Source organism: Rhamphochromis sp. 'chilingali', assembly GCF_963969265.1.
Source record: "Rhamphochromis sp. 'chilingali' genome assembly, chromosome: 3".
Taxonomy (NCBI): Eukaryota; Metazoa; Chordata; class Actinopteri; order Cichliformes; family Cichlidae; genus Rhamphochromis; species Rhamphochromis sp. 'chilingali'.
The window spans coordinates 19,644,096-19,664,996 of NC_137931.1; the positions used below are offsets into that span (position 1 = coordinate 19,644,096).

A 20,901-nucleotide genomic window follows, 5' to 3' on the forward strand; every position below is an offset into this window, starting at 1 on the left:
CTTCTGATGGCTGATTCCAGCAGGATAGCACACCATGTCACAAAAGCTCAGATCATCTCAAACTGGTTTTATGAACATAATGACGTCACTGTGCTCAAATGGCCTCCACAGTCACCATATCTCAGTCCAATAGAGCAGATTTGAGATGTGGTGGAACAGGAGATTCTCATCTGCAGTAACTGTGATGCTAACAAAGAATTAAGACAAAAGTACTTAATCTAGTACTAACAAGGTGTACTTACACCTAATTGCATTGGTTAGGGTTTACCTCTTAAAATCTGATGTATCAAAATTTATTTTATGACTTTCCTTTATTAAAAAGTCCCTAAATATGAAAACCAAACTGTTTCCAGGAAAACGCCAAGCCTCTAAAAAGAGTTAACTCCAGACTGCAGTGATTCAGAGAGGGGGAAAAAAAGGAAAGAAAACACATTCACAATCTAAAAACACATTTATTTACATCACGTGGATCACTTCAGCTGATAAAAACCATGGCCGGCTAACATTAGCCGAGAGTCGCAGCGCTAATCAGGGATCAGTCCTGCCTCCTCTGCCATAATGTACACAGGGTTCATGAAGTTTGTTTCCTCTGCTGTAACACTTTTTCAAGAGATTTTCCTCTCATCCCTTCTGTGAGGTCAGGATGAGGACATCCTTGAAGCTGGTAAAGACTCATTCCTACTCAGGAAAACCCAGTGGGCTGTTTCTTTTTTTGTTTGTTTGTTTGATGTACTTCACTTTCCAGTTTGAAATTGCAGACCTTAGTTTCTTTCTTGTTTTCACATTTTTTTCTCAGTAACATAAAATGTACAGTCACATGTATCAGGAGCAAAGAAAAAAAGACATTTTCATCACTGAAGAGAGGATTTTTTTTTTCTTTTTAAAACATGACACACTGAAGTTTCATGTTCAGACTGATCAGTTTCTCCCAGCTTTAAACAACCTGTGAGCATCATTGGCATTGGAGACAGTGTTGGCAGACCCGGGATAAGCGCTGCAACTCGACAGCCTCGAGAAATGTGGGGTCAAAGTAGTGTTTTTGTTTTTTTTTGTTTTGTTATTTTTTTGATTTGTTTTGTGGGGGGTTTTTTGTAGAAATTTCAGGCCTGGTAACCAGACTTCTCTTACTGCCAAGACAGTCTTAGCGGTGGGGGTCGGTGGGGGTCAATGGAGTTCAATGTTTCCTCTAAAACTCTTTACCACCAGCAGGAAAAAGGAGGAGACTGGGAAGTTAGAATGAAATAACCTGTAGTGGATGATTGTAGTAGCACGTATGGGAATATTGCAACAGCTCCTAAAGAGCTTGGAGGGCTTTTTAAAATGTAACCATCAGGGGATCCAAGCAGGCTCCCAGAGGAACACCTTTGGCTGAACCATCACAATTCGTTTTCTTTCTGCCTTACAAAGTACTCCAATGAGCCTCCAGCTTAGTGAAGGGAAACTTTTACAGGCCTGGGTGCTGAGTCAAAACACAAGAAAAGTATAAATGAATGTAGAGGAAACACTGAAGTTCAACACGCACTTATAAAGATTCAGCTCAGAGTATATAGTTGATACAGGTATTTATGTCTGTACAGATCCTAGACTGCTTAAAATAGTGGGGGCAACAAGACACAAATGTTTCACTGTTTATATGCACAGCAATGTGAGGTGCTGGGCTGGAGGAAGTCAAGGTAGAAACATGTAAAGCTTCAACATGCGCAGGACCCATCCATACACCTTTAAATATCCAAAAGATCCATCCTTTTAACTCCTCTCAGGTCGCCAAGTCAACTGCTCCTCATCAGGATAAGGCTGAAGTTGAAGATAAATTATACAAATCAGGAGGGTCGAATATGACTGGACTATTTTCCAAAGCTGGTCACCTCAGCTTTTGAGGTGACCAGCTATCTTGCAAACACTGATATCAACACTGCCTCGCTACTCGCTGCACTATCCTCCTGAACGAAAGACACAATCTCCACAACAGTGCCAGAGATCAAAACAGGAAACTCAGAAAGTGTAATTTAATCTGGTAGCTCCTGCACTAGCTGAAAAGGTGACAAAACCCCTGATGCTATTAGCTAAAAAAAACACCAAAGTGTGGACAGTGGATATGACAGCACTTTTAGTGTTCACCAACATTTGCAAGGGCGAGAACATTGGGTACAACAGGCCCTGCAGGCTGTCAGTTGTCGTTGCCATCTAGAAAGCTGTGCAACCTCTTTTGTGAACATTTACCAATCAAGAGGATTCTCATGAGCATTTGTCAGGGGTGGGGTGGGGTGTATCTCTGCTGGCATCTTCATTACAGAGACAACATCCAATCAATTACATTTTCACTGACTTGATTAACTGGTGCTTCCAAAGTTGAATCACTCTAGCAGGATCCATTTCACTACCCATTGCTGAGAAACTGGGTGACTGGGTTCAGTTGGGGGTGCTCACAAGACCACTGACACTGAATAATAATTCTTTAAAGCTTCTTCTAGACAAAAAGTTAATTAAAAAAAAAATTCTACCTTTTCCCCCTACAATGAAGCTAATTTTCCCAATAAAGGAGATTCAAGAAGAAGCTGCTAGTTTAAAGAAAAATATACATCTACTACATCAAATGTCTCAAATGCTTTCCAAAAATTTCCAGAGGAAAAACTTTACCTCACAAAATTTAAATATTTGAGCTATAGATCCATAGGGCCATGTTCATTCTGGACTATTTTAGAAGCGCCACCTATTAAAATGAGATGTTCCGAATTCTTGCGTATTTAGAAGCTCTTTTGGTGAAGTTTCCTAACTTTTCAGTGCAAGAAGTTAACGCTACAGATCCTCAAAGTTCAGTTCAGCAATGCATCATGTAGATGCTCCTTTGGTGGAGTCAGAACAGGCATGGTTCCTGAGGGGAACCAATGGATGGTAGACGAGATTGTCGTCAATTGCTTTAATTGGGTACTTGATCAGGTGAAGACAAACAGAACCAAATATCTGCTTCGTTTTGGAAGTTTAGGTGCTAAAACAATGGTAGGACCAGAGGTTTTTGAGGACCTTTTTTTCCCCCATCGTCCTTTGGATGGTCGGTTTGGTCCTAATGGACCACAGAGCCGGTACAACCGAGAGGTGTATGAATGGATGTCCAAATACGCTGGGCTTTGCAAGTTTCTACGGGACAGGGCACAATCACACGAAACCAGCCAAACGCAAAGCCCTCTAAAGTTACACAGGGCCGGGCTCAATCCATCGAAGTACACACAATACTGGAATCCAGGAGTCTGAAGAACATTCATTCTCGGTCATTTTGTCCATAGACTGAATAGAAAGAAGCATGAATAAAGTTTATATCTTTTTCTTTTTGAATCAATTAATGAAAGTAGTTCCTGAATTACAACTGAAAACCCACCCCAAACCCTGAAACCCCAACAAAAACCAAAGCTCATGCCAGAACTTTATTCCGAGTTGCACTCGAGCTCCAATCCCCAAAACCTCAGGCCAGTAAATTAAAAAATAAATACAACATATCAATATGCAAGGTCACGGATAAAAAAAATAAAATGCTACAAGTTATTTGTGTGTGTGTGTGTATTGAAATTCACTCCTGCAGCTGATCCTACAGAAGTGTAGGGTAGTTTACGGCACTGGTTGCATATAACTCGCTAGAACTTAGAAAAGCATAGTACTGAATCCCTGAATGGTATTTGTCGGTTTGGGTCGGTTTCTCTGAGCGCAGTTTAAACTCAAGCCGGAAGTCTTTCCCCTACAGTGCTTAGGATGTGACTGCCAACCAAACAGCAGCGAGTTTCTTTGCTCGTGGCTGATAAGATTTGTCAACCACTTTGGCAGGTAACCAACCAGTTTGGAGGCAGTTTTTGGATATCCACTTGGCTGCTGGAACACTGGTGAGTAGGTTTTGCATTTGAGGACACAAACATGGGAACTAAAAAGAATAATACTGGTGTTTTTCCCTTATGTTGGTGTCATTCAAGGATCCTTTTCGTTCTGCAGTTCAATCTCCCTTTGTGGGACAAGAAAACACATTGTGGTGGAAATGAGGAAGCTTCTTTGTAGCCTTATTCTGTTTCTGTCTGTCAGACCTTCAGGGAACAAATTAAGTTTACCCCTAAACTGAAACCTTTCCCCTAAATCAAGAACATTTAGAATTATTTTTTTTAGCAACCTGGTTATGATTTTAATTTATTTGCCATAGTTTCTATACTGAAGAAATCCCTGCAAGTGAGGTAGTACTTACTGAAGGGCTGCTGGGGTTTGCAGTACTGATCGTCCCCGACTGTTCAAGCTTTGCGAGGACCTCGGACAACGGGTGCTTTTGAACAGCAGTGGAGCAGCATAAGGAAGCGACACTGATGCAAAAAATTGTACTCATGCTACAATATGTAAATAAGATGATGGCTTCAACTTCCTTCAGGTTTGCGGTGTTGTTGCAATATGGTGTGCGGAAATAACCTCAAACTTATGCTGCCAAATTTGCTTAAAGAACTTTTACAGTTCAACTATGAAGATCCTTTTTTTGGAATCTTCTAGATTTAGGTGGGATAACTAAACAATTTGGCCCTGATTGGTACAAATGTTGGCACACATCTCCATTCTCCAAACATTTAGCTTCATTACAGACTTTTTTGTGCAAAATGAAAGGTTTTGCTCAACTGATCACTAATCAATTTAATGTCTTAGTGTTTTACTTGTATACTTACTGGCTCTTGCTCACCAAAACGTCATAATACAGTGCTGTAAAGAAAGCCTCACTGTCTTGAATGTGAATGGTTTGGATAGAAAGAAGTTTCTTCATGCCCCTCCCCAAGTATTTTCTAACTGCACACAGAGCTTTATTTTAAACTGTGATATGTGAAACCGTCCCAAAGCTTGAGGAGAGACTGCAGGTCTGCCGGCACCAGTGTTCAATATCCCTCAGAGGAAATAAAGACTCAAAAACGTCATTTGTCGCCTTCGCAACAACGACAGATACATCCGTTTTGCCTGACATCTACAAGATTAACTAATATCGACATGTAGAAATGGCACCAGGATGAAAGACAGAAAGGAGAGATCCCCTCGTCTCCACTCATTTAACCATGGTTAGCTGTGTGAGTGTGCCGGTTGGGTCGGCAAGGGTTTCAAACTGTCAAGCTAAGTGGTTTTAGGGGTTTCTAAGAACTTTTACTTTGAAGGGGAACATTATTGGTTTCTAGTACGTCTCAGAGGTTAAATAATGAGTGTTTGCAGATAAGTCGGCGTCTTCTCTGCAAGCTATAGGTAACCAAAGAAATCACAAGGAGGGTTTTGGTTGTCATGGGTTCACCAACTGGTTTCTAGGCCTGTGTTACCAAGGCCCTAGGGAAATAACCCTCAAATTCCAACGGCAGTGGGCCAAGCTTAAGAGAAAGCATCAAAACAAATTAATTAAGTCTAAACTGGAACAGTGCAGAATGAAGGTGGTTAAAACATAGACCAGATTTTTGGTTCTACAGATACATTAGGTCAGGTTGACTGTGTTGGTTGGGCAGGTTGATATTTTTTCCTGTTTTTAGTAATATCTCTCTTCATTTTTGTGGGAATTAATTCAGTGGTCTGCATCCTTGATAATTCAACTTTCCTTTTTTTGTAATGAGATCAGTATGACTAATGAATGCTGTGGGGATCTGGCATTAAATGACTGGTGGAACTTTGTCAGAAAAAGTGGATAGTCCTAATATAATAATATAATATCTCTATCATGTGACGGTTTCTTTCAGAAGATGAGATGAATAAGGATTATTTTGAACTGTGATTCATGCTTGGCTACTTAAAAAGAATGGGGAGCAGATTATGTCCACCTTTTAGTTATCGACCAACCTTACCTAATACAGTTTTCTTCAAACCGACTAAAGACACTGAACTATTACCGCACGGCTAAACCCTAACAAGTGGAGACGAGGCAAGAAAGAGACATAGGAGGCGCAAGATTCGGCGAAAGAGGAGGTACTCCAGTTCGAGACAGATGAGGATGTGAGGGCGTGGTGTTGAGTAGCAAAGATTCCTGAGGTGTATCCAAAGAGAGCAGAAACTCTTAATTAAAAAAAATAAAATAAAATAAAAATAAAAAGATGCGTGCAATCAAATCAAAAGCAAGCTGGCTCAGCTAAATACAGGCACAGTTCCAAAGTAGGGCTGGGTACCTCTGGAAACTGTACTTCAAATTTGATACCTCCTAAAAATAATCATGCCAGGTGACCTCTTGTTTTTTTTTTTGTTTTTTTTTGTTAATCTGATTTTTCTAAATAGAATCAAACAACACATAATTTATTTCACAATGAATGAACAAGAATATGACCCGAGAGTTTGATATCTCTGATTAAATATCCAAAAAAAGAAAAAAGAAAAGAAAAAAGAAAAAGAGAAGGTATCATTACAGCTGGCACCCAGCGCTAATCCAGAGAGAGATCTCATGACTCCAATTCAAGCTAGTCAGCAATGGGTATTTACTCTCTGCTGACGGCTGACACGGCAAACAAAAAAAAAAGAAGAAGAAGAAAACTTTAAACGACAACTTCATTATCATGGGTGTGGGCAGGGTGTGGGTGGTGGTGGTGGTGGTGGGGGGGGGGGGGGGGGGGGGGGGGGTTCATGAGTTTATCCCGCTCTCATGAACATCTGATAGAAGCCAAAAAAAAAAAAAAAAAAAAAAAACAACAGGAGAAAGTTGAAGTAGACACTGAGAGAAAGGAAGGGGACGAAGAAGGGAAAAAGTTGTGTTGTTTTTTTTTTACGGTTTGTATGGCCGTGTGTGTCTGTGTGTGTCTAGGCTTTGTTGATTGACGAAGGGCCAAAAGGTTGTAAAGGAAGTGCGAGCGATGACCATGACCAGGGAGAGAGGGACTGATTTTTTTTTAAAACTGTCCATCTGAACTGAGGTATACCTGGTTGAAGGAGGTTTATGGTTTTTATCGTCGTAATGCTTGAAAATGGACCCCCCTCCCCATTCCCCCCCCCCCATTTAAAATAAGCTTGATTACCAAGTTGTCTGGGTCCATAATACACTATGTACAGCAGCATTACACTATAAACATTCAGAAGCCGTTGCTTATTGGCAGAACGATAGTCTCCCAAAAAAAAACAAAAGAAAAAGAAAAAAAACACACGAGAAAACAGCAAATGTATCAAGAGCCGGACGCCCGTCTTTTCTTTTTTTTTCTTCTTTTGTTGTTTTTTAACACTAAAATGCACTGAGAGTTTTGTGAAATTTCTCCGAAGAATCTTCTCAGAGCAGAACACGTCGCCCTCCTACATCTGTGTGTGTGTCTGTGTGCGTGCGTGCGTTTGCATGTATATGTGTATATAAAAACAATACATGATCAAAGTGTCCGTAGAGTGTTGTCCCAGCATGTCAGTGCTGTGGCTTGGTAAAACATCCTGAGTGAGTCCGCTCAGGATGGCAGAGAGTTCAACGTTAAAATCCTCAAGCACGCCTATCAAAATGAGGTGGATGTCAACTGATGTGGTGAGGCGGGCGCAAGGGGCGTTTCCTGAATGCGAGCAGCGGCCCGCACTTAAAAGAACAGGAAGGAAAAAAAAAAATCAAAGGAGAAGAAGAAGAAGAAAACCCCCCCCACAAAGCCAACCAACCAGGGTTGGCCATTTATCCCCTCGTGTTGATCTGTGTTTTCGCTAGAGCTCGTCTGGCGTCGGCTGATTGGCTGATCATAAGCTGGACTCCTTGGGTGGGAGGTCCACGTTTGTCACCATGGTGACAACCGTGACGATCTCCTCGGGGCCGATGACGGGCGCCTGGCGCTGCATCTGTCCGATGCGCTCTTCGACGCAGCCGGCGGACAGGCGTGCCTCGGCCTCGTGGTCCCAGCAGTCCTCGATGGTTTCGCAAAGCATGGCCAGACCCTGTGGAACAAAGTTCAGACGAACGTTATCCAAACAGCACCACGATATCTCAGCTGGTTGTGGTTTCTGGAGTTTGAGCATGGACACACTGGAAGCGCTCTGCAGTGGCACAAAGTGGGCGGGACCTATTTATAAACTTTCAGGCAAGTGACTGAAGAGACTATCCAATGAAAGTTCATAATACTTTGTGTTGTTCTTACTCACTGTCATTTTGTCCTGTGTTATATGTTGTTTGATTATTTCAGGTGTACATCAGCTGTTCTTTTTAAATGTGCTATAGAGGGAACCATTTTAAATCATGCTGCATAAATCAAAGAGCTATGGGACAGTTTCAACAAACACTCCTCTAATTTCTCACCGTGTGTTTCTGCCAGCAGTCTCGCAGGCAGGGCCGCAGTTTCTTATGCACCACCACCTCCTGCATGTCCTCCAGAGATGGGTGCTGACCCACCTCCTCCTCAAAGGGGAGCATGTACTCATCTACTGGTCCTGGAAACATGTGCACGTGTCCAAAGTTAAAATTCGGACGGAATAAAAATAAGACAGTGTGGATAAAACCTGACTGGAGTGCTTGTGGATTTACCGTCGGCAGCGGTGCACCGTGATGCCAGCTCCCACAGGACGAGGCCAAAGGCGTACATATCGATGCGCAAAAATGAATCACGCTGGAAGTTGATTGCGCCCTCCAGGACTTCGGGAGCCATGTAACGTCGTGTTCCCACCTACAGGTTCCAAGCAGGAGTCCAAAGATCAGCACTGAGATAAATAGCTACATGACCACCAATTAAAGCAGACCCAGCAAAAACACTGCCAAATAAATGTGTTTTCACTGCTTTACTGTGATTGTCCAACTTTCAAAAATTGAAAACCTCATCATTCAAATGAATCCCTCCAGGGCTGCTTCAAAAATTTCTGGCCTATGCTGCCACCCAAAGGAGTCTACAACTACTGTCTCAAAGCACGAATAATAAGTTTCTCTCTAAAATGGATGTTGGTGATTACAGCGAAATGAACAAATAGCTTAAAAAAAAAGAGAAAAAGATCAGGCCTCAGGTCTAAATACTCAGTTTCAGTTTTCCGTTATTTTTGTCCCCGTCCCCCCCCCATTTTCCCCTTAAGACAGGGTCCAGTATGAGATAAAGAAGGGTTATTTTGAACTATAAATCACGCTAAGCTAAGATAAACTACTGACTATTGCAGTTTCAGGAGGAATTGAAGTTGTACTGAATTGAAAATTCTAGAACATAATTTAACATCAACGAAAAGACGTAATTATACATTAACAGGAAGATTCTGGAAAGTCACTGACTATTAATAGAAAGCTTCTAAAATATATTGGAAAGATTATAGAATTTCACTGTACATTAACAAAGAGAATTTCATTGTACACAAAGGGAAATATTTTAGAATTTAACTGCATTGATGGAAATGTTCTAGAATGTCACTGTACACTGACGGAAAGAATCTGACTGTACTTTGATGGGAGGATCTAAAATGTCATACATTAATGGACGTATGTCCTTTTACAATAAGGGAAAGATTCTAGACTGTAATTATTGATACTGTATAGATGATTTTTTTGTGTTATTCAACTTGTCATTTAAGATTGTTGTGCTGTGCAGTGCAAAACATTTGGAAGACTAAAATATTATAATAATGATAAACCAAATTTTCAGACAACATAAACTGACATTGGTTGCTTAACATCATTGCACAAATAAGCTGGAAACAGATGTAACTGGGTACTGCCTGTAAACATGCCTTCAAACACAGTGAAATGGTGGATGAGAGACAACTATATGAAGTTTTAAGTGTGAGCTATACCTGTCCGTGTGTGTCTCCTGCTGATTTTCCTGCCTCAAACTTCAGAGCGAGGCCAAAGTCAGCTATGCAGGCTGTCAGGTTATTCTTCAACAACACATTCTTACTTTTAATGTCCCTGAAAGAACGCACGACACAGGAAATATCCCTTTAGCCCAGTCAAACTAATACAGGAGTCTTGATAATCCACAGATGTTTATGTTTATGGCAGTGTACCTGTGAGCGATGGAGGGCTTGTGCCCGTCCTTGTGTCCTGGGATATCTTCGTGGAGGTAGGCGAGACCGCGGGCTGCTGACTGAGCGATGTGGCAGAGCTCGTTCCAGGACACCACGTTGGCCTTCAGGTAGTCTGTCAATGAGCCCTAGTGAATGAGACAGACAGAGAAGATGGGTGTCAGCGGGAAGAAAAAACAGAAACACTAACTTTACATTCAAAAATGGGCATGTAGGAAAAGGGGCCCCAAAACGTGCCCTTTGCCTGTCGCCCAGTCCACACTGCACGTGTCCCTAATTTCTGTTGTTGTTGATAAGCTGTACCTGTCCAGACCCCATGAATCCAGGCCTGGCTGCCAGACGTCCCCGTTTCTGTTCTAGCTTAATGCCAGTTTCAGGTGAGGTTATCCAGTGCCAAATATTCTGTTTCAATGGAGTTTCTCAAAGCAAGACCCCTCCCCTGAGATGACCCTACCAGGAGTTACTTGGCATCTTCAAGTCTGAGGCAAAACTCCCCTTTGGGTTGGGGGAGAGACGGTGCTCCAAGAGAGCGAATGCACAAGATCTTATTCACGTGTGATGGAAGGGCCGGAGGACGATGGAGGACAAAGCAGATCACTAACTTGTGTTTAACTGTTACAGAAGTTTTAATGTTTATCAGCTGAAATCTAGAAATGTGTGATGTTATAAATATATTCAAGAGTCAGAGTGATGGAATGAAAAGATTAATTAATAGTACATTAAAAGCTGAGCTGCATCAGAGCATGCAGTATTCTCAGTGTGGTAATGGAAATATCTCTAATGGATGGAAATTCACCAAAGCTTTTCTATTTTTTTTAGTTTGCAGCTGACTCCACAAGATAAAACAATTATACTGGATGTACAAGTTTCAATATTGACATTTTTTAGATGATTATCGAAGAAGAAAGAACTTCTGGAGCTCAATAAATCCCCTAGAGTGCAATAAATGACATTTACGACCTACAAGGCGTCCTCTTAAAACCACAGCGGATGCTTATTGTCCTCTCTGAATAACGGAGCTCTGATAACGCTGATTCAATGACCTCCTCCATGTGATCACTTATCCTTTGTCTACTCATGAAGAGCAGCATGTGCCTTACTCTTAAGTATTAGAGCGAAAAAGTAGAAATGCTACTGTAGATCTGGAGATTTGAGCATTACAAGGGAAAATTCATGCTTACATCTAATTTACTAATTTGTCTTCTGTCCTGTTAATGCTCATATTTTATATTTACTCATATTTCTGTGCTGCTGCTGTTTCCCTCACACCTTTATTGACCATTTTTTTATCATAATGAGAGTTAATAATGTAGAATAAAAAGTATAAAATATATTTGTTAATCTGTACTCCTGTTAGTGTTTTTCTTTAAATGTCATCTACAATGCACAATGACAATAAAGGTCTTGAATTTTGAATGTCAACACAACACAAGGTCACCAGTGGAGGCCAAAGGCAAATGTAGTTGTGTTGAGTGACCACTAGAGGGCATACAACTCCAACACATCATCAGCTGAGCTTCAGATGAAAGCTTTCCACAGTGTGTGTGTGTGTGTGTGTGTGTGTGTGTGCATATTCTGCGTGACAGCTTTTAATATCCTTGCAGTGGAAATATATGAAAAGATATAAATTACAGGGTTTTTTTTTCTTCGGCAAGCTGCTGCATGTGCACGGCTCCACACCATAAAGCTGCTCAGATGCATCAAACATAAATCAGCTGCGACAGACGCCAACACTTCGACACCTGCTCTTTTTAGGTCAAAGCTTAAAGACTTATGCTTGCAGAATAATTACAGTTTCCTCCTTTAAAGCTCCAGTGTTATTCCCTCTAGGAGAGCTTCACTCCACTCCAGAGCTGAGTGCCTTTCCAAGAGTTGTATTGTGAGTGTTAAAGCCTCACCGCCACACCCACAAGCTTTTAATTTTTCAACCTTTATTCACGCGATGAAGGCTCCTTAGGAACGCTGATTCAAATCCTCGGTCTGGCTGGGAAATTTCGGGCAAGCCAAGCGTACAAGAATCACTCTCCACTAGGTTGGTAATGACTCTCAAAACACAGAGGCACTTAGAGCCCCGAATGCTACAAAGGCTGCAGCATGGAGGGTGAGTGGAGTACAAAAGGGGGCTAACACAGCTCAAACCCACTTTCTAGGCACAAAAAAAAAAAAAAAAAAAAAAGAAAGGCAACATGAGGCGTATTGTAACTATAGATTAGATCTTAAGGCACCAAACAGAATCAATAAAATGTGAAGGTTTCATGCATGTTTCCCCTCTTTACCAGTGTTTACAACTTTGTTAGATGGTCGCCCTGGAGCTTTTTAGATCTGTGTGCAACTGCCCCCCCCACAAAAACCCCCCAGCAAACAACTCAATAACATACACTAAGCTCAGCAATATGCTGAGCTTACATGGACACAAACAACCCAGTTAGTGGGAGAAATCAGGCGGGAAATCAGAGAATTGTTTTACATGTACACTGTGACTGGAAAACAGATCTGAAGCGCTCCAGTTGGATGTGTTTTAAACAACACTTGCAACGGTTTCTAACCTTTTCTTCAGCTGTGGAAACTTGAGCCCAAGTTTATTGAGTTTTAACTCTTTTACTGAGATGTATACCGGCTTTGATCTCTTGATCTTACAGCTATCTTTTTAAAGGTTTGAGTGGCTGTGCCAGGTTTAAATGCAGGTGTATATCATAAATTTGATATGGATACATATGGATAAATGCTCAGTAAACATGGACTCTTATCAGGACTTGTTGACACAGTTCAAAATGGAACTAAAATAAGGTCGTATAGACATCCAGACCATCAGCTCAACATGTTGCTTGGGTAGCAACAAGAAAAAAGTAGGGATCATACCACAGACTGTATATAAAGGATGGAGACGGCCACAATGACATCAGTAACGAACACTAGTGTTTTAAACCTCTGTGTTTGTTTTTTTAAGACAGAAGTAACTATACTTTATGGAAGCGCATTTCTGCCACTGAAGAAAATTTATTTGGCAACACGTCAAAATTTATAGTTACATAAAAAAAAAAAATTGTAACTCAAAAGTTTGGGTTAGCATCTCAAAAGTTGAACTATATATTTGGGTTATTTATCTCAGAATTACAACTTGACAACTCAAGATTGTGGGTTAGCACATTGAAATTCAACGCAGTAACTAAAAAACTGATCAAAGTTTAGATGCAACTCCAATTTTGAATATCTCAAAAGTTCAACTTAACTCAAAATAAAGGTTCAAAAAATCTTGAAATTATGATTTAACTCAAAAATGTGGGTTCGTTTGCTCCACAAAGCAAAAGCAAAACAATAAAATGTGATAAGAATTTTAACAGTTAAACTAAGATAGAGCCAAAAACAGCACAGAGGGATCAAGAAGCTCTGTAAATAAAATAATTACGACTGACTAATGCAAACTTAAAAAGACTTTTTAAAATATAAATAGATGACTTATAAAAACAGTCACCCTGTTTTTTAATTTAGGACAACTGGCTATAGAGACAAAAACTGCTTTGTGGTCGCCAACGTGCTTATATCAGCTATAAATTTTGACATTTTAACATGGCGATCTATGGGTACTGACTCACTTATGTAGTCACCCTCTACTGGCCACTAGAGAAACTGCAGTCTTTAAACCCAAAGGCTGCCCCCGTGAGCACGCCTGCTACTTAACATAAGCAACAGCCTGTTTATTTTAATGAACTAAAGCAGTGATTGCACTTAAGATACCCCAGAAAAAGCAAAATTAAACACGTTTTTGTTTTTCTTTTGTTTGTCTTATTCGCTCCTCTTTATCTGATGGTCTTAAATCAAGCTGAACTCATAAAGCAATTTTTAGACCTAAATGACGTATCGATGTAAAAACATCCTGAAACTGGTTTGAAATAGATCCACAGTGTAGTAGACAAAAGCCTGGCATACAAAGCAGACTGAAGGTTCAGCATGAAGCTCAGGTCATCGAGCCTGGAGGTCTGAGACGTCCCCAAAGTGCGAGAGGTTTGATGAAGCAATGAGAAAATATACAACATATAGAGGAATGAATGCATTAGAAATACAGTCCGGTCTCCTATAGTGTACTCTGCTTTAGTGCACTCAGATTGAAAATGACTCAGTAAAGAAAAGAATATGCATCTCTGCAGCCCTCTCGGCGTACCTTGTCGTGGTAGGCGGTGATGAGCCACAGCTCCAGGTCCAGGTTGTTGTTCCTCTTCTCCGCACCGATAAAGTGGAGGATGTTTTCGTGCTTCATGCCGCTCACGCTGTAGATCTCGTACTCGTTCTGCCAAGACAGCTTGTCCTAGACACGAGCACAGAGGGAGAGATGCAGATGTTATTCATGCCGCCGTGCCACCCAATCAACAAAAACACGTACAAGCCAGGTCACGACTAGTGTTAGAAAGTTTGGGAGATGCAGACTGATTTTAGTCTATTCTTTGTTTTACATGCTGCTTTATTATTACTCATTATTAAAACAGCCGAGAAGCTCTAATTCATCTCCTAACAGAGACACTCGGCACCCAAATAATTCCAATAATATTACTCAAATATAAAACACATTTTTGCTTATCAAAAGGTCAGAAATAACAAAAAAGGGGATGAGTTATAAAGTTTCCACTAGAAAAGCTGTCAGACTTGTTGGCTACAAGTTTAATTAGCTGTTTTTCATTTATTCCCCGCTTCCAGCATGAAAATAATGGATACACTAGCCCAATTTAAAAAAAAAAAAAAAAAAGCTTATCAGAAGAATTTTCCTGTAACCAAACTAGATTTTACCCAGAAAATTAAACACATACAGCCAGAGTTGGTACAGTTTCTATTCCTTTCTATTTCCTTTTGATTTCATTTTAGTTTCAGTTACTTCCCAGAGTGGATTTGCTTGTTTTAGTTTAGTTTTTATTAGTTAAAGTTCCTCTAACAGCCACTAGAGGCTGGATCTAAAAGATTTCCAGAATTGTTAAAAAAAACGAACAAAAATGGTTTTAGCTGCTTTGGTTAGTTTAGTCCATCAGAAAAACTAGGTGAGGTGACTATTTTAATCACGCACTTTGTTTAAATGACATGAAAAGACATGTCCATAAGTGTCAAATATAAGTCCAGAATCACTCCGGTAAAGAGTAGAATTGGACAGTATTGGAAAACGTGAAAGTGGAATTTCTGGGCTTAAACATACATTCAAAAATTAAATGGATCCTGTTCCTGTTTTGTCGACTATCTACAACAGAAATGTCTTTTCTTTTAAACGGGTGCAAATGACACAATTTATTTCTTACAATTTAAGAGATGTGCTGAAATATTTATTTCATTAACTACAGCAGTATGTCTTTGATGTTCAAAATGTTGGGCACACCTGTTTTAAGACCTTAAATTACTATAAATCCCTTTCTACAGTATTTATTTCACTTCAATCGTATGTATTTATTTCTATTCTGAAAAAAGGTGGCTGCCCCTCCCTCTGGCTCTGTCTATGACTCCTTCCTGTTAAAAAGGAGTTTTTCTTTCCCACTATCGCCAAGTGCTTCATCACAGCGGGTTCGTCTGATTGTTGTTGTTTCATCTCTGTTATTGTAGGTTTTTTACCTTACAATATGAAGGGCCTTATTTTTTTTGACTGTTGTGATTTGGTGCTATATGAATAAAACTGAATTGAATAAACTGTCATATATCAAACATGATAACTTTTTGACATATGAAGGCAGCGGTGACAGGCTACAGTCATTAGTGAAGATATGTGGACAGGCATTTGATAAATGATTAATACTCACAATGTGTGTGTTTTTGAATCACCTCCTTTACTTCTTATAGTTGTTGCTTTTTTTTATTTAGTTTTGCCTTTATTTGATAAGACAGTGAACATTTTTCCTTTAGTACTTTACTTTGTGGGGGTGTAAGAGTTGTCAGGCTAATGTAACAGTTGTAGTAAAAAAACAAAAAGAAGAACCATCAGCACGTGTACCTGGATGGGAAAGATCTTAACAGCCATGTATTCGTTCAGCAGTTGTGCCTTCCACACACAGCCGAAGCGCCCCCTGGCTTTCACCTCGATCAGCTGCAGAGGTTTGTGTCCCAGAATTGGGGACGGGGGTGAGGGTCCGGGATCCTGCAGAGAGATAGAGACGCAGGTGTTATTCTTTATTCTTTTTATTTATTTATTTATTTCTTGTCCAGAGCATTAAAATAGCACCGGGCTTACATTGAAGGTGACCGGGCTGTTTGGCTCACAGTGACAGCGTGCCTGAGGAGCTAAGGCCAGCAGAATTGCCAACGTCTCCACATCTTAAATCTTACAACTTACATTTATAGACTTCTTCCACAAAGTGGTGCCTCGGTGCTTTATCTACTTTTAAATTTCTGTTGTTTCTAATGAGGGAAAGTCCGCTTCAGGAGAGCTGCACATTTAAGTTTAGCCTCCATATGACCGTGTGAACACGGCATACCGAGCAGGGTTCGGATACATTCATTTTAAATTCAATTAACCCCCCCGAGGAGTTGCATTTGCTCAAGTTTACAGAAGCAGGTTTGTAACTGGAGGGTTGCCAGTTTAAATCCGAGAAACAGCAGATGAAATGTGTGCGCTGGCGGTGGTTGGAAAAAACAAAACAAAACCTGGAAGATTAACCGCTGAGCAAGGCACACAAAGAAATTGGGCAAGGGTTTAATTATGGATTTAATAAAAACATTTAAGATCCAAAGGCGGCGGGTCAGACCGCATGCGTGTGCTGTGCGTTCATGCTAATCCCACACAAACAAAAGTGAAAGAGAGTAAAGCCAAGTGTTCCAAATCTAAAGTAGGTTAAACACAGCTGGTGATCGGGATTAAGCTGATCACTTTCACATGTGACTTCACAGAGGAGGACAGAGGGCGAGCAAGGATAGCGAGACCTGGAGAGAGAGAAAGCACGCGAGAGACGGAGGTGGAGGAGGACGAGGGTGGGGAAGAAGGTTAAAAAGAAGCATGCAGTGCAGGAGTCACATTTCCAAAGGATAAAAGGTAGAGGAGAAAGAGTAGCACATGACTGATGGCGTTTTATGAAACCAGATACGCTGCTGTAAAACCTCGACTTTAGCTGCATGCCTCTGCTGTCAGTAAGAAAAGAAGAAGAAGAAAAAAGAAGAAGAAGGAGCTTTTTTTCCCTTCGCGATGTTCATGTTTTCACTTGAACTGAAGGCTTACAAGGTGCCTGATGAGCTGCAGCAAGTTTCAAGACCCCGAGGCCTGCAGGATCCACTCAGACGCGACGATAATATATCAGGAGTGCACTCGTGTCACTCCGAGTGTTTCGCTAAGCTCACGTAAAAGAAAGAAAGGGTTTCTCTTTTGAGTTTCTGCTGGATTTAACAGATTTAAGAGCGCTGCTCTAACCCACGAGGTTACAGAAGGAAAAGAAAAACGTGCATTTCAGGGCACAAATATTACCTCATTTCTGGATTTACCATCCAGGGTTTTTGGCATACGACCTTTCTTAAAGCCAGATCCAAGCCGCACACCAACTGTTAAAAATGAGCCCATGCCAAGGAGCGTTTAACAGCAGGAGCCGTTAAAAAAAAAAAAAAGCGCAGAGGAAGCGGCTACGGCAAGATTACTGCGGTTACAGGAGCAAACTGTGTATCCTCTAGTAACATTTATGAATTAGATTTTTATCAAGATGAAATTGAACTCTGGCCTTTAGTGCACACAAAACAAAGCGCTACTGTGTGGCTGAAGAAGCCTTAATGTGCATTTCACTAAATCTCATCATTTTATTACGTTTTGGCAAACACAAGACACTGTTTGAGAGGGTGGGGGTAAATCAACAAAGTTTTTAGAAACACAGCAAAATAACCTCAGCTGCCTCTTTTTCTTGGAGAAGTTGACTTTAAAGCAAACAAAAAGTGGCAGATTGTCTGGTCGGCTCAGAAATATTTTGCATACATCAAACTATTTTTTTTAACTACATATAATTAAATCTATGGATGCAGATAAAGAAAGGCTACAAACAAATTAAATTCAATTAAGTTTTGTTCCTTCTGCAGTGCAAGAGGACTTTTATCTAGTGAACACACGCCTACAACGCATCCTTCGTCAGGTCCATACTGAGCTAATCTTGTTTAATTTTGCCTCTGTACACCACCACAGTGGGTTTTAAATCAAACAATCAAGATATGATTCAAGTGCACAGTTCTGGTTTTGATTCATTGCATTTACCTGTTCAGTAAGTACAGCCATTTTTACACACAATTGTATGTGTCTGAAATTATGTTCCGAGCACCTTTATGAAACAAATAAGGTGCTGTCCAGGTTTTCCATCAGGCACATCTATTGCCAGGGACATCGGTTGGCTTTAAACCACATGGCTGTAGGCTAAATCCATTATAGATTTGGCCCAACTTTATGGCTTCCATAGGAATTAAGAGGGGGAGCAGCAGCCAAGCGCTGCTAATCAAATGCACTTCATTAACTGTTTATCAGCAAGTGTGAGCATCTCTATTAAAGCTCAAGTTTTGGTAGATTGCTGGAAGTTACAACAAGTTAACTCCAAGGTGAGACCATGCAATGTTCAGGTAACCATAACCCCCCCCCCCCCCCCCCCCCACGATCTGCATCTCAGACTCTACAGGCATCAGTTAGCATGTTAAATATTAATTCATGACAGTACAATTGGAAAAAGACTGAATGAGTGTGGGTTGCTTGGAAGGGTTACAAGAGAAAGCCTATTCTCTCTAAAAGATCACGGCAGCAGGTTTCTAAACCCCCCATCTGAAAAATCACAAGAGTTCTGGAACGATGTCCTTTGGACAGACAAGACCAAAGTGGAGATGTTTGGTCATGATGCACAGCTCCACATCAACACAAATACCTCATACCAGCTGTTAGTACGGTGGTAGAGGTGATTTGGATTTGTTTTGCAGTGAATGAGTCGACCATGAACTCCTCTGTATACCAAAGTATCCTAGAGTCAAATGCGAGGCCGTCTATCTGACAGGGTCATGTAACAGGACAATGATCCCAAGCAAAGCAGCAAATCTACAACAGAATGGCTGAAAAGGAAAAGAATCAAGGTCCTGCAGTGGTCCAGTCTAAGTCCAGACCGCAACATGATTGAAATGCTGTGGTGGGACCTGAAGAGAGCTGTGCATAAGCAAACCTCCACAAACCTCAATTAACTGAAGCAATGCTGTAAAGAAGAGCGGGCTGGAATTCCTCCACAGTGATGTGAGAGGCTGATAAAGTTACACAGAAAATCATTACTTCAAGTTATTTTTGCTAAACGTGGCTCTACTGAATTCAAGACTCTTTATTTTCAATTATGCAAGCAAAATGAAATCATGGGGTGTACTGCATTTATTACAAGAGTGCAGAGTCTGGTGAAACCTTTCACATGACTGTATATGACTGCTGTGTTATTAGCACCTAACAAGAGCTATTATAGTTTATTTCATTCTAATTAATGCTTTTAAATTTAACGTTTGACTTTTCTTTTAATTTAATTTAGTTTCAGGTAGTTTTCAGAGCGGATCTTCTTTAGTTTTTGTTGCTTGAAAATTTTAGTTTTTTACTGTTTCAGTGTTAGTTTCAGACTTTTGTGATTTTAATTTCCCAAGCTCACAAAATTGTTTCAAGTTTTGTTCCCTAAAGGTCTAATTTTATTTTTATTTTAGTTAACTTTAGCATTGCATTCACACCTAGTTTTAGTTTACTATAATAACGTTGCACCTCAAACCAAAAATTCCACAGAAACCTCTTAATATCCATCAAACGGATTAAAGTCGAGGTCTGAAAACAGACATTTATGATGGAGACGTGTTGCAGTCATGAGGTCTGTCTCGAGAAGGTGCACGTCAAACGGCCTTTTCTCTAGGACCAAGCTGCTCCCCAGGGATCGTGTTTTCAATTTGCAACATCTAAAAGCGTGTAAGAAAAAAAATAAATGAAATAATTGCTGCTGCTGCTTTTGGTAGATATATAGAGCAGGCTGCCCATTTCTTCTAGGCAGTGCGAGGGGAATGGAGGATTGGAATGGGAACTGGTGTGTTTACTTAAAGCCTTTTCCCTCTAACAGAGAGCTGTGAGGCAGACCTGCTGTCTGCACACTGCTTTCACACCAAATGCCAGCCAAATGACGAGGAAAATTACCCACCACGGTGCAGAGGTTGGATTTCAGAGCGGCCCAAACGCTCTCTAGATGGCAGCTTGAAAACATTTTTAAGAACACATTGTACTGACCAAAATAATCAAAGTATAGTTTCACACAAATGTTTCTATGCATCTGTTTTTGATACTGTTTTTAAATATAGGCATGAACTTTCAATGAGGATCAGATGAACTCAAAACTTCTTTTTTTTTTTTTTTTAAACAAATCATTTACTTGCCTGGTCCATGACTGGGGAGCACGTACTGTACTCACAGAAAGCTAGCTTCCAGTTTGGCGGCTGAGCCTTACTGATATTATTAACTAAAGTCGAAGGATTTGGCAGGCTGTTATTTCAGACCTTTGTGCATCAATGAACTTGACAACCTCCTGTCCTTTGGCAGGTGGGATAGGTTAAAGAATAACTGGACAGAAATCTGATTTCTCCCAGTCTGGACTTTTAGATCAACCTGCAGCAGCAGCAGGCAGGATAGATGATTGAAAGTGTGGTGTGATGTGCTTCTATAGCATCACATAAGAACCTTTAATTATATGAGTGAAATAATAGAAAATAAGCAGTGTTTTTCTTTTCGTGTACAACAGAAATTGATGGGGACAACTTGTTGTATATAAATGTTTCTGTTCACTTTCTTTGTAAGTTGGACTGTGTATAATCAGACACAGATTCATTACCAACTGTGACGACCTTACTCACAATTATGTACTCTATTCTATGGTTAACTGAACGTCTTTATGTATCTGACGCCTCGGTAACGGGAATTTGTTTATATATGAAACCATTCAATTATTGTTGTTAACTGAATTTAACTGAATTTAATGTCTTTCCGCATCTGTTTGTGTTGCTTCCCTCTTA

At 40.4% G+C, this 20,901-nt stretch overlaps 1 protein-coding gene across 1 annotated transcript in view; it reads right to left on the minus strand.

The window, feature by feature from the left end:
* Positions 1 to 432: 432 nt before the first annotated feature.
* The window catches only part of acvr2ab (activin A receptor type 2Ab), an 86,539-nt gene continuing 66,070 nt past the window's right edge, over positions 433 to 20,901 (minus strand). Inside the window, exons 5-11 of the mRNA XM_080877048.1 lie at positions 15,875 to 16,018; positions 14,075 to 14,218; positions 9,898 to 10,043; positions 9,685 to 9,799; positions 8,444 to 8,582; positions 8,219 to 8,349; positions 433 to 7,860 (exon numbers count right to left, since the gene is read on the minus strand). Of these exons, the coding sequence (XP_080733174.1) occupies positions 7,666 to 7,860; positions 8,219 to 8,349; positions 8,444 to 8,582; positions 9,685 to 9,799; positions 9,898 to 10,043; positions 14,075 to 14,218; positions 15,875 to 16,018 (1,014 nt within the window). The 3' untranslated portion in view covers positions 433 to 7,665. The remainder of the gene's footprint in view (positions 7,861 to 8,218; positions 8,350 to 8,443; positions 8,583 to 9,684; positions 9,800 to 9,897; positions 10,044 to 14,074; positions 14,219 to 15,874; positions 16,019 to 20,901) is intronic.